The sequence below is a fragment of the Schistocerca americana genome, chromosome 5 (assembly GCF_021461395.2).
Source record: "Schistocerca americana isolate TAMUIC-IGC-003095 chromosome 5, iqSchAmer2.1, whole genome shotgun sequence".
Taxonomy (NCBI): Eukaryota; Metazoa; Arthropoda; class Insecta; order Orthoptera; family Acrididae; genus Schistocerca; species Schistocerca americana.
In genome coordinates this window covers 50,590,021-50,603,688 of record NC_060123.1, presented here as the reverse complement: position 1 = coordinate 50,603,688, position 13,668 = coordinate 50,590,021, and the positions used below count along the sequence as shown (strand labels likewise).

The following is a 13,668-nucleotide window of genomic DNA, read 5'->3' as shown; positions in this document are numbered from 1 at the left end:
ACTATCTGATGTCTTTCCTGAGTGGACATGTATCTTTCGTTTTTGTCTTATAACACGTTCGCGGATATAAACTTTTTATTAATGTATGCCACAGACAGAACAACATAAGTGGCATATGGTGAGGAAAGGAAATGTTCGTTTTAATAGAGATAATGTAGGAATTCTCCTCGTGTCCATTTCTGTAAACTCACTGTACGGTAAGCGACCAAATAAAGCCGACAACCGCCACTGGAGAGCGCTGAGAGCGCAAAACCACGCCAACCAGCTTGTGCCATGTTTCGGCAGTGCTGTGTCTCGTGACGTTGGGAATTCCCCCGTGTGCACGTCAACGTTAAGCCTAGTTTACACGACGACATTGGGTTGCGCCACTCGTTGCGTGGAATGAGTTGCACGCAAGTGGTTTCATATATGACTGTAGACACGGCGACACCTGAACACTCTTCAGTTTCGTCGTTTTGTGGGTCCCTGATTCGTGCCTGAAATGAAAGTTTTGGCAGCTGCACGTTGCACGAGTTGTGATGGAGTTAAAGCTTGTTGCGTGGAATCGCTGCTTAAGAAAAAAAATAAGAAACTTGTTTCGATTCTTGACTGGATGATGAAAAGACGTCAGGTCGGTTGCTCAGCATCCTTGCTGAAATAATTTACAACGGAAGATCCAAGAAGTTCTTTTAATCATCTTAGACTGTCACCAGAACTTTTAACGTTTCATCTAAATAGAGTTAACTATGCGATAAGGAAAAAGGTACTGTAATGAATGAATCACCAGAACAGAAATTAAATATCATATTGCGTGCATTACACTTGAGAACACTTGACATGCTGTAGGATACGGTTTTAGTTGGTGATGGCGCTATTTCATTAACACCAATAATTATTAAGATTAACAGTAATTTTAACATTAGCAACAATAATTACTCGAAGCAGGCCGCATTAAGAAGAGAATGGTTTCAAAAATGTTCACATGCGTGTGAAATCTTATGGGACTTAGCTGCTAAGGTCATCAGTCCCTAAGCTTACACACTACGTAACCTAAATTATCCTAAGGACAAACACACACACCCATGCCTGAGGGAGGACTCGAACCTCCGCCGGGACCAGCCGCACAGTCCATGACAGCAGCGCCTTTGGCCGCTTTCATTTTGCTCTATATTGGTCGATGAATTTGCTCGTGGCGGACGTCCGATGACAGCCGTTCAGATTCTTTGTTGATCCGTTCACTCAGTTTTTTATTACGGAAGGTAGCTAACCCTCTGACCGCGCACGCTGAGCTACCATGCCGGCACCACTCGGCTAATCCGGCGCGGCCAGAGAATGGTTTGCAAACTACTCTCTTGAAGAGAGATCTTTACAGTGGCAGTATTCCAAAATTCTAATATATGTGAATGGGGAGCACTGCAGCGACGTTTTAAATAGATGAATATTGATTGAATAAAGAATGCAGCTTCTTGAATTTGTATAGCCTTCCCTCCTGTCAACAATATCCCGTAACAAAGAGTTGGCCAACTCGAACGATGGGATTTTAGTCTTGTAGACGAGAGCATTGCCACAGCTAGAATTACACTTGCTTGTATTTTACTTAATTCAGTTGTATATGTGCTCCTAACTCAATAAATTTTGCCCTGCAGCTCAGATATTGTCAAACCATCTATGTTATGATTGTACATGACGGTCTCAGCGGCAGCAATATGTTGCTATTTTTGTAATCAGCCTCACTGAAATCTCACAAACACCTATGCAAAGTATCGATATCCAAAAAGCGAACTCTATTCTCCGTTCCCCACTTCATATTTCAGTTTGTCTACACTCAACGAACACACATAACCTCAAAACTCGTGCAACTAGTTCAAATGGCTCTCAGCACTATGAGACTTAACTTCTAAGGTCACCAGTCCCCTAGAACTTAGAACTACTTATACCTAACTAACCTAAGGACATCACACACATCCATGCCCAAGGCAGGATTCGAACCTACGACCGTAGCGGTCGCGTGGTTCCAGATTGTAGCACCTAGCGTGCAACTAGTGTCGCCAAAGTTGGAACACGCCGACAGTGTTTTGTTTCACCAACGAGTTGCGCGCACGCGCGGCGCGCATGCGCAGTGGCCGGTAGCGCAGTTGCCTGCAACCTAGTGTCGTCGTGGAAACTGGGCTTTAGCTGCGTCGGGCCTGGTGCCGACGGCTTTACGCGTCCTCTGAGTCGGGTCATTTTTCCTGGGATGTTGCAGTTGACACAGTCGCCCGTCAGTTAGAGAGCTGCTTACCGAAGATGTAGAAGACGGCGGGCCAGCCCAGCTTGGCGGTGATGACGCCCGAGACAGTCATGGCGACGACGGAGCCCAGGTCGCAGCCCGCGTAGCCCACGTTGGCCAGCACGCTGCGCTCACGTGGCGGTGCCCACTGCGACCACATAGCCTGCGCCGCCGGGTACGACATGCCCTGGAAAACGTGGAGAGTGAGCCCTGAGCCCTGCCTCTGTGTGAGGGAGCCGTGGGGCTGCGGGGAAGAGGCTGCCAACTGTGGAGGAACGAAGCCACTGTGCGTCCAAAGAGTTCCGAGGCCGATTGTATTCCGTGCGTACAAGCGGTGTCAGTGCAGAAACTACCGTATTTTACGGAGTATAAGACGTGCAGCTCATAAGACGCACCACAATATTTAAGCAATTTTTTTAAAAATAACATTTTTACAATTTTTCATTGTTATTGTTGTGGTCTTCAGTCCTGAGACTGGTTTGATACAGCTCTCCATGCTACTCTATCCTGTGCAAGCTTCTTCATCTCCCAGTACGTACTGCAACCCACATCCTTCTGAATCCGTTTAGCGTATTCATCTCTTGGTCTCCCTCTACGATTTTTACCCTCCACACTGCCCTCCAATACTAAATTAGTGATCCCTCGATGCCTCAGAACATGTCCCGCCAGCTGATCCCTTCTTCTAGTCAGGTTGTGCCACAAACTTCTCTTCTCTCCAATTCTATTCAATACGTCCTCATTAATTGTGTGATCTACCCATCTAATCTTCAGCACTCTTCTGTAGCACCACATCTAGAAAGCTGCTATTCTCTTCTTGTCTAAACTATTTATCGTCCATGTTTCACTTCCATACATGGCTACACTCCATACAAATACTTTCAGAAATGACTTCCTGACACTTAAATCTATACCCGATGTTAACAAATTTCTCTTCTTCAGAAACGCTTTCCTTGCCATTGCGAGTCTACATTTTATATCCTCTCTACTTCGACCATCATCAGTTATTTTGCTCCCGAAATAGCAAAACTCCTTTACTACTTTAAGCCTCGCATTTCCTAATCTAATTCGTGCAGCATCACCTTACTTAATTCGACTACATTCCATTATCCTCGTGTTGCTTTTGTTGATGTTCATCTTATATCGTCCTTTCAAGACACTGTCCATTCCGTACAACTGCTCTTCCAAGTCCTTTGCTGTCTCTGACAGAATTACAATGTCATCGCCAAACCTCAAAGTTTTTATTTCTTCTCCATGGATTGTAATACCTACTCCGAACTTTTCTTTTGTTTCCTTTACTGCTTGCTCAATATACAGATTGAATAACATCTGGGATAGGCTACAACATTGTCTCACTCCCTTCCCAACCACTGCTTCCCTTTCACATCCCTTGACTATTATAACTGCCATCTGGTTTCTGTACAAATTGTAAATAGCCTTTCTCTCCCTGTATTTTACCCCTGCCACCTTCAGAATTTGAACATTGTCAAAACTTTGTCTAAGTCTGCAAATGCTAGAATCGTAGGTTTGCCTTTCCTTAATCTTTCTTCTAAGATAAGTCGTAGGGTCAGTATTGCCTAACGTGTTCCAACATTTCTACGGAATGCAAACTGATCATCCCCGAGGTCGGCTTTTACCAGTTTTTCCATTCGTATGTAAAGAATTCGTGATGCAAAGGCAGACTAAAAAATTTCATAGCTTATAAAACCGAACTGACCTCTAAAATCAGTACAACGAAAAACTAGCCAAAGTTGCAAATTTCACTGTTTTTATTCTCTCGATGGGTAGTTTCGGGCCGAGACCCTTTTTCAAATCATCGTAACATCTTCGAAAGTGGTAACTGTAAAAATGCGGAAAACCATGAGTCTCGGCCCCGAACTAGAAAAAAGTGGCTCCAAGCACTACGAGACTTAACATCTGAGGTCATCAGTCCCCTAGACCTAGAACTACTTAAACGTAACTAACCTAAGGACATCACACACATACATGTCCGAGACACGATTCGAACCTGCGACCGTAGCAGCAGCGCGGTTCCGGACTGAAGAGCCTAGAACCGCTCGGCCACAACTTCCGGGCAGGAACTAGACATCGAGTGAATAAAAAATGTGAAATTTGAAACTTCCGCTGATTTGTCGTTGTACTCATTAACAGAAGTTGTTGACACACAGCATTTCGAGCATGCTGGAAATTCGCGACCCTTAAAAACCCTGAAAATCGTCATCTGAACTTTCTTCTTGTTCTTGCCTTTCGTTGTCATCGTTGACCTCTCCGTATATAAGATGGTCTTCACTGCCATCGAGAGCGCTACTCATGCCGCACTTCTTTAAAGATTTAACAACAATGTTTTCTCTTACCCTAGACCACAACTGTTTTATCCGCTGACACACTTCTTTGATTGTAGGTAGTTTTAAAGCTCCCTTCGGCTCGAATTCATGTTGGGTTTCATCCATCATCAATTTATTCCATTCCCCTCTCATATATACTTTAAATAGTTTATTTGTCGAGACAAGTTAGTACTCCCGGAGGAACAATAAAATATGTATTTCAAAAAATGGTTCAAATGGCTCTGAGCACTATGGGACTTAACACCGGAGGTCATCAGTCCCCTAGAACTTAGAACTACTTAAACCTAACTAACCTAAGGACATCACACACATCCATGCCCGAGGCAGGATTCGAACCTGCGACCGTAGCGGTCGTGCGGTTCCAGACTGAAGCGCCTAGAAACCCTCGGCCACACCGGCCGGTATGTATTTCCTTGTCTCAATTTATCTTTCACAGAATTTTTCAAATGAGTATTAAACACAAGCACAAGAAGAGAATTATTCTTCAATAAAGCACCTTTCCTTCTCTCCCCAACTCCGTTACGTCATAATTTCGTACTAGCCTCGTCCAACCTTCGTGGTGTGCGTGAACAACAACAGCTGACGGTATTTCACAAGGTTTCGGTACAATTTTGCGCTTGAAACTGAGCATTGGACCAAGTTTAGTACACAACTTGGAAGGACAACAGTTTAGCGCCTTTTTTTATGTCCACTTGTTTTTATAGTTATCGATTTCGCACCTTTTATGGCAACAGTTCTGTTACACGGCACATCAAGAGTTAGAGGAGTTTTGTCCATGTTCGTTATTTGGCTCAGTTCCACACTGGTCTTCTTTTAGTTTTGAATAATAAAGTGATGGAAAGAGAGCCGGCCGGAGTGGCCGAGCGGTTCTAGGCGCTACAGTCTGGAACCGCGCGACCGCTACGGTCGCAGGTTCGAATCCTACCTCGGGCATGGATGTGTGTGATGTCCTTAGGTTAGTTAGGTTTAAGTAGTTCCAAGTTCTAGGGGACTGATGACCTCAGAAGTTAAGTCCCATAGTGCTCAGAGCCATTTGAGCCATTTTTTTGATGGAAAGATAATGTTTTCTCTTCATACTCTTGTGGCACTTTCTGAGATATTTTGGTTCTTGTTTGCATGTAAGTCCATGACGCTTCATAAACATGTAGCAACAACCAACTTCACCCTTAAAGTCTCTTAGGTTCTACTGTAGCGCTAGCTTATAAGCGTGTATTTGAATCATTTTTGTATTAATTCCAATGTCAGTTCGATAGTGTCCTTGAATCCATTTCAGTATGTCATCTTCTAGTTTTGGCCGTTTTGCATTCAGTCCTCTATTTGTACATTTAGTCTTCCTCATTTTTCTCGGTTCTTCTCTACTAATCTGCCAATCGCTAACGGTTTTATCTGTTGGTGGAGGGCCGAAATGTCGCTCAGCTGCTCTGTTTCCATGTTCTTCTGCATCTGCTGTTGCTTTCAACTTACAGCCCGCGTCATATGAATACCTTTAATTTTTTTCATTATGAAACTAGCTACTAACAAAAATATTGTACTGTTAACGATAACACAACTCACTTTCAATTCAAGTTCACTGGCACGGTAGACTGCAATGGCGCATCATGGTCTAGACAGCGTTCTGGGTTTGTGATGGCGGGGCGAGAGGGAGACGGAGTTGGCAAGCTCGTGAATCTCCGCAGTGCATGTTCGTCGCATCGGTGCACCGCTGCTGCCAGTTCAATCCATTGTTATCAGATAGCGATAGGTCTCCCGTGGCATCGAATATATGGCCATTTCTAAGACTGGGGGCAATTTTAAATCCAATACTGAACATTTTGCTATTAATTTTGAGTATAAGACGCACCTGAATTTTGGAGGCAATTTTTCGAAGAAAAAAGTGCATATTACAATCCGTAAAATACAGTAAGGCGACAGAAACAGATGTGCATTCGACCAGTCAGTTGTGAGCAGGCAGTGTTAAGTAGTGGATGTGCAACCGTCGTGTCACATGTGCCGTGTGTGGAACCTTTCCGAAAGTTATTTTGTATTTTTCCGACTTTGCCAGAGATTGTGGTCCGCTAGGCGGCGCATGCCGATCAGCGAAAGGGTTTTGGGTTAGCAGCGGCGCGAGGAAGATGGCGAGCCGGCCTGGTACTAAGACAACGTGTTATCTGGACCTGGAGTGACAACGTGGCGTCTTTGACATTGAGGGCCGTTTATTTGAAGAAAAAAAAACACATCTTTTGGATTCAAGTGTTCGCTTGTCACACTGTACTGGTGTTCTGAGACGTGTTGACAGTGAACGGGGTCTATGCTTTTTTTTTTAAATCTTATTTCGTTCAGTGTAGTTTGCTGCGTTTGTTAGGGGTGGATGTCCCATCACACCTGTTGAAGTTCATCGTTGATCCATTTACACAGTTTTTTTTATTACAGAGGACAGCTAACCCTTTTTTTATTCATTTTGTTCGATATTGTCCGTTGTGTTTGGTCTGGGCGGACGTCACATGATATCTGTTCAAGTTGATCGTTGATTCCTTTACTCAGTCTTTTTATTACAGAGGAGCAGCGCCTCTCTGACCGAACACGCTGAGCTACCGTGCCGGCAGAGCCTCCACCAGACTATCGCTGCACCTTGGTTGCATTTATGGACGAATTCTTGCTCACTCTATTCGAAGCTGAGTAGTTCTCCTATGCAGTAGCTGGTGATCGGTTTATTTCGTCTGTTCATGTTTTAGTGGTTGTCATTGAGTCTGTCCTTGTGGGCGCCATTTGTGCTGTGTATACGTTTGGGAGCGGTCGCAACAGATTTATGTCACAGGTTTTATCAGTCCAATTTAATGATATGTATAATGTATCGCCAAGAAATGAACGCAGGACTGAACTGTGAAATATATGATTGCAAGCTTACGGCACTGTAAACCCACTGAGGTAGCCGTGGACGAATTCTATTACTGCAGATTAATCTTTGAGCTAAGCAATCACATTTGGTTCAGAATGGTTCAAATGGCTCTAAGGACTTTGGGACTTAACATCTGAGGTCATCAGTCCACTAGACTTAGAACTACTCAAACCTAACGACATCACACACAACCATGTCCGAGGCAGGATTCGAACCTGCGACCATAGCAGCAGCGCGGTTCCGGACTGAAGCGCCTATAACCGCTCGGCCACAGCGGCTGGCTCACATTTGGTAATTGAACAATCGCGTCACCTTATTTGGCCTTCATCTGAAGGTGCTCCGTGTCTAAGCTTGTTTTGAAATAGTCTAGCACCCCTGTACAGTACTTGAGTAAATCTTAAATTCTGCTGTGAGCGAAATTGGTCTGCTTGTGAGTAGGGTCCTGCTCTAATTGTTATTTTGTATTTTAAGTTCTGTTGCTAAATTATTTATTTGAAGATTGTTTTGAAATTTGAATTAATGTCAATTTCTCATTATAATTTTTATTTATGGGTTTACTATATGCATTTTTGAGATAGGTTTGGGGATTTAAATTTTAATGTCAAGTAGTTACCTAGTTTCAGCTGAAATTTTTAATTGATGTCGTAATTGTCTTGAGGTATTCTATCGCTGCTATTTGCTATTAGTATTGGATCAAGGTTAATATTTAATCAAGGGTATTGTAACGATTACCTTTAAAAAAGGTTGGGTAACATGTGTTTTTTTTTGTAAAAGTTGAGTCGGAATTTCTTTTTAATAAATTTGTTTTGAAAACGTGTGAATTAATGTTAGCCCGGCACCCTATTACCTCCTACAGCTCCTTCCATACCAGTGGTAGCAGAGTGCATAGACAAGATGATGGGAGTTCTGAGCCTGTCGTGTGATAGGACTTTGTTTCCCATTTAAGTGGTTGTGACCTGTTTGCGAACGCCAATAATATATTCCATCTTATGCTTCAGGTTACCCCTGACGTACTATGGAAGCCAGGAATGTGCTGGAGATATCTAACAAAATCGCTGTTGGTGAGTCCCACGATTAAGACAGGTCGTGGCACGTACACTCTTTGACATAAAACCTCACTGGGGGTCGGCCGCTTCACAAGCTAAGTCCGCGCCGATCGCGACATGGCACAAATAAACTGAGCAACTCGCTAATGCTCTAAGTCCGGCTATCTGCACAATCTGGCAACACTGTAGATTGCGGCACTTCCTGGAGGAACTCTTGTCCCATGTTAGAAAAAATCCTAGACTGTTTACGCCCGTGGTCTAATGGTAGCATGCGTTCTTTCTGTCTTCAATGTCTGTGGATCGAAACCAGCTGGGGTAAAATATTTTTATATCCTCTTCTGTCTGAATGGTGAAGATGTGAATTTAATGATAGCGCAGATTCAATCTATTTCACTTTCTGACACACCGATAACAAAACTTTATCCTGTAACCATTTTGCGGAAGATTTCTCGCAGACTGTCCTCCTCTGGACTCCGTATGCGGCAAAGCTCCGGGATCCACTTGCTGGCTACCGGCAGCGGCCGTGGCGACAGCAGCCGCGCTGCACTCCCCTGTTCTTTATCGAAAACGCCTGCTACCGCTCATCGCTTTTGATAATTTGAAACGCTTTATTATTATTAAATGTTGCTCCACAGAAGATATCTACGATTTCCATTCACGCTCGAAAGCAACATAGACCGACGCCCTGATTAGTAGATGGGTACTGTATTACATTCAAAACTGTTCAAATGTGTGTGAAATCTTATGGGACTTAGCTGCTAAGGTCACCGGTCCCTAAGCTTACACACTACGTAACCTAAACTATCCTAAGGACAAACACACACACCCGTGCCCGAGAGAGGACTCGAACCTCCGCCGGGACCAGCCGCGCAGTCCATGACTGTATTACATTAATCGGCAAGAGCTGCATATGGTCCGAAATTAATTTGACAGACTTAGTCGAAATTAAACCAGCTCACTACATTCGATGAATTTATAAATGCTTCATACCTCTTTCCTTTCTTTTCAAAGTCCATTATTTGTGCAACTTTTGGCCTATATTCGGATGTTTTCGTCAAGGCAGAGTGAGCGTCTGTGGTGTAAAGCGTATTACAGTTCTTGTTTCATTCCTTATGGTAAGTCTACGCTATAAACTGTGTGAATACCTTGCAATGCATGCTCTGTAGCAGTGCAGGAACACTGCACATTTGGAGTTCCATGAATGGATTCATAAAGTATTTAACGTTGATCGGAAGTGATAGTTAAGGTCATCAGATTTAAACCAGAAAAAGTTATCGCTTTTGAGGTTTCAGAGAACGGAAAGGAATTGCTAACGCCGGTGTCAGAAAATCGCTACAGTTAAATGCTACTGCAAAAATTAAGAGGAGAGGAACTATATTAATCAACATCTTCACTTCATAAACAACCTCCTGACATGTTAGACGTATATCACGAACAAAGCTCAAATTCGTATCATTGACAGTCGGTTTGAATCTTTTCAGAAACTAGTTTACAGTGAAGCACCTAGGCATATGCAAAGCAGACATCCGAGATATTAACGTAATTTACTAAGTTGAAATTGCACGTTTTTTATCCACTGGCATATCTTACTCAGACAGAATCAGCACAAGACTATCAAACAAAGACTTCCATTTACCATTGCAACACTCTAACCAGCAGCTGACCCAAGGTTAATTCACGATGATGGTCCGAAATTAGCAGCTCTCTGCTTTACCTCTTCTTAAATCTCAAATGAAATGAATGCTATGAGGAATCGAAAATTTGTTGACTGCGTCTCTTCTTGCTTCCATCCCTACCAACATATTTCTTCATTCTCGTGGTAATCATGACATTCTACACTCCTGGAAATTGAAATAAGAACGCCGTGAATTCATTGTCCCACGAAGGGGAAACTTTATTGAAACATTCCTGGGGTCAGATACATCACATGATCACACTGACAGAACCACAGGCACATAGTCACAGGCAACAGAGCATGCACAATGTCGGCACTAGTACAGTGTATATCCACCTCCCGCAGCAATGCAGGCTGCTATTCTCCCATGGAGACGATCGTAGAGATGCTGGATGTAGTCCTGTGGAACGGCTTGCCATGCCATTTCCACCTGGCGCCTCAGTTGGACCAGCGTTCGTGCTGGACGTGCAGACCGCGTGAGACGACGCTTCATCCAGTCCCAAACATGCTCAATGGGGGACAGATCCGGAGATCTTGCTGGCCAGGGTAGTTGACTTACACCTTCTAGAGCACATTGGGTGGCACGGGATACATGCGGACGTGCATTGTCCTGTTGGAACAGCAAGTTCCCTTGCCGGTCTAGGAATGGTAGAACGATGGGTTCGATGACGGTTTGGATGTACCGTGCACTATTCAGTGTCCCCTCGACGATCACCAGTGGTGTACGGCCAGTGTAGGAGATCGCTCCCCACACCATGATGCCGGGTGTTGACCCTGTGTGCCTCGGTCGTATGCAGTCCTGATTGTGGCGCTCACCTGCACGGCGCCAAACACGCATACGTCCATCATTGGCACCAAGGCAGAAGCGACTCTCATCGCTGAAAACGACACGTCTCCATTCGTCCCTCCATTCATGCCTGTCGCGACACCACTGGAGGCGGGCTGTACGATGTTGGGGCGTGAGCGGAAGACGGCCTAACGGTGTGCGGGACCGTAGCCCAGCTTCATGGAGAGGGTTGCGAATGGTCCTCGCCGATACCCCAGGAGCAACAGTGTCCCTAATTTGCTGGGAAGTGGCGGTGCGGTCCCCTACGGCACTGCGTAGGATCCTACGGTCTTGGCGTGCATCCGTGCGTCGCTGCGGTCCGGTCCCAGGTCGACGGGCACGTGCACCTTCCGCCGACCACTGGCGACAACATCGATGTACTGTGGAGACCTCACGCCCCACGTGTTGAGCAATTCGGCGGTACGTCCACCCGGCCTCCCGCATGCCCACTATACGCCCTCGCTCAAAGTCCGTCAACTGCACATACGGTTCACGTCCACGCTGTCGCGGCATGCTACCAGTGTTAAAGACTGCGGTGGAGCTCCGTATGCCACGGCAAACTGGCTGACGCTGACGGCGGCGGTGCACAAATGCTGCGCAGCTAGCGCCATTCGACGGCCAACACCGCGGTTCCTGGTGTGTCCGCTGTGCCGTGCGTGTGATCATTGCTTGTACAGCCCTCTCGCAGTGTCCGGAGCAAGTATGGTGGGTCTGACACACCGGTGTCAATGTGTTCTTTTTTCCATTTCCAGGAGTGTATATGTATGTTGCAAAACATTGCAAGTGGACACATGCGACATCGAGGTGTAAAGCGTTCGATATCTAACATTATGTTCAATTGAATTAAGTTCTACTTCGTTTTTATTTTGAGATGATTATGAACGCTACGGAAAATTATCTCAGCCGGCCGAAGTGGCCGTGCGGTTAAAGGCGCTGCAGTCTGGAACCGCAAGACCGCTACGGTCACAGGTTCGAATCCTGCCTCGGGCATGGATGTTTGTGATGTCCTTAGGTTAGTTAGGTTTAACTAGTTCTAAGTTCTAGGGGACTAATGACCTCAGCAGTTGAGTCCCATAGTGCTCAGAGCCATTTGAACCATTTGAAAATTATCTCACATGTTTTATGCTAAATGTAAAGTATTTGTTAACACTGTAATAGTGGATTTACTTCCGGGTGTAGCCCGCCATTACCTCGCTAAATTCACTTAGTGCTATATAAGAGGTGTTTCAATCTCGATGAAAGCCGCTGAACACAAAGTTTTATTTTCCATTTGAATTAATGGAGTTGCAAACTGCTAGTAAAAATTCCTTATACGAAATCTGAAGAATGCCTTTACGCACAAATCTTCGTGCAATTTCGACTTAGTAAATTACGTTAATATCTCGGATATCTGCTTTGCAAATGCCTAGGTGCTTCACTGTAAACTAGTTTCTGAAAAGATTCAAACCGACTTTCAACGATACGAATTTGAGCTTTGTTCGTCATATAGGTCTAACATGTCAGGAGGTTGTTTATGAAGTGAAGATGTTGATTAATATAGTTCCTCTCCTCTAAATTTTTGCAGTAGCATTTAATTGTAGCGGTTTTCTGACACCGGCGTTAGCAATTCCTTTCCGTACTCTGAAACCTCAAAAGCGATAACTTTTTCTGGTTTAAATCTGATGACCTTAACTATCACTTCCGATCAACGTTAAATACTTCCTGAATCCATACATGGAACTCCAAATGTGCAGTGTTCCTACACTGCTACAGAGCATGCATTGCAAAGTATTCACACAGTTTATAGCATAGACTTACCATAATGAATGAAACAAAAACTGTAATACACTTTACACCACAGACGCTCACTCTGCCTTGACGAAAACATCCTAATATTGGCCAGAAGTTGCACAAATAATTGACTTTGAAAGAAAAAGAAACGAGGTATGAAGCACTTATAAATTCATCGAATGTAGTGAGGAGCTTTAATTTCGTCCCAGTCTATAAAATTAATTTGGGGCCATAGTCAGCTCTTGGCGATTAATGTAATACAGTAATCTCCGCTGCTTTCGAGCGTGAATGGAAACCGTAGATATCTTCTGTGGAGCAACATTTAATAATAATAAAGCGTTTCAAATTATCAAAAGCGATGAGCGGTAGCAGGCGTTTTCGATAAAGAACAGGAGAGTGCAGCGCGGCTGCTGTCGCCACGGCCGCTGCCGGTAGCCAGCAAGTGGATCCCGGAGCTTTGCCGCATACGGAGTCCAGAGGAGGACAGTCTGCGAGAAATCTTCCGCAAAATGGTTACAGGATAAAGTTTTGTTATCGGTGTGTCAGAAAGTGAAATAGATTGAATCTGCGCTACCATTAAATTCACGTCTTCACCATTCAGACAGAAGAGGATATAAAAATATTTTACCCCAGCTGGTTTCGATCCACAGACATTGAAGACAGAAAGAACGCATGCTACCACTAGACCACGGGCGTAAACAGTATAGGTTTTTTTCTAACATGGGACAAGAGTTCCTCCAGGAAGTGCCGCAATCTACAGTGTTGCCAGATTGTGCAGATAGCCGGACTCAGAGAATTAGCGAGTTGGTCAGTTTATTTGTGCCATGTCGCGATCGGCGCGGACTTAGCATGTGAAGCGGCCGACCCCCGGTCGAGTTTTATGTCA

At 44.5% G+C, this 13,668-nt stretch overlaps 1 protein-coding gene across 1 annotated transcript in view; it reads right to left on the bottom strand.

Annotated features, from left to right (window-relative positions):
* The window catches only part of LOC124615639 (vesicular glutamate transporter 1-like), a 261,727-nt gene that overhangs the window by 136,339 nt on the left and 111,720 nt on the right, over positions 1 to 13,668 (bottom strand). Inside the window, exon 4 of the mRNA XM_047143649.1 lies at positions 2,261 to 2,513. Coding sequence (XP_046999605.1) covers positions 2,261 to 2,513 — 253 coding nt within the window. The remainder of the gene's footprint in view (positions 1 to 2,260; positions 2,514 to 13,668) is intronic.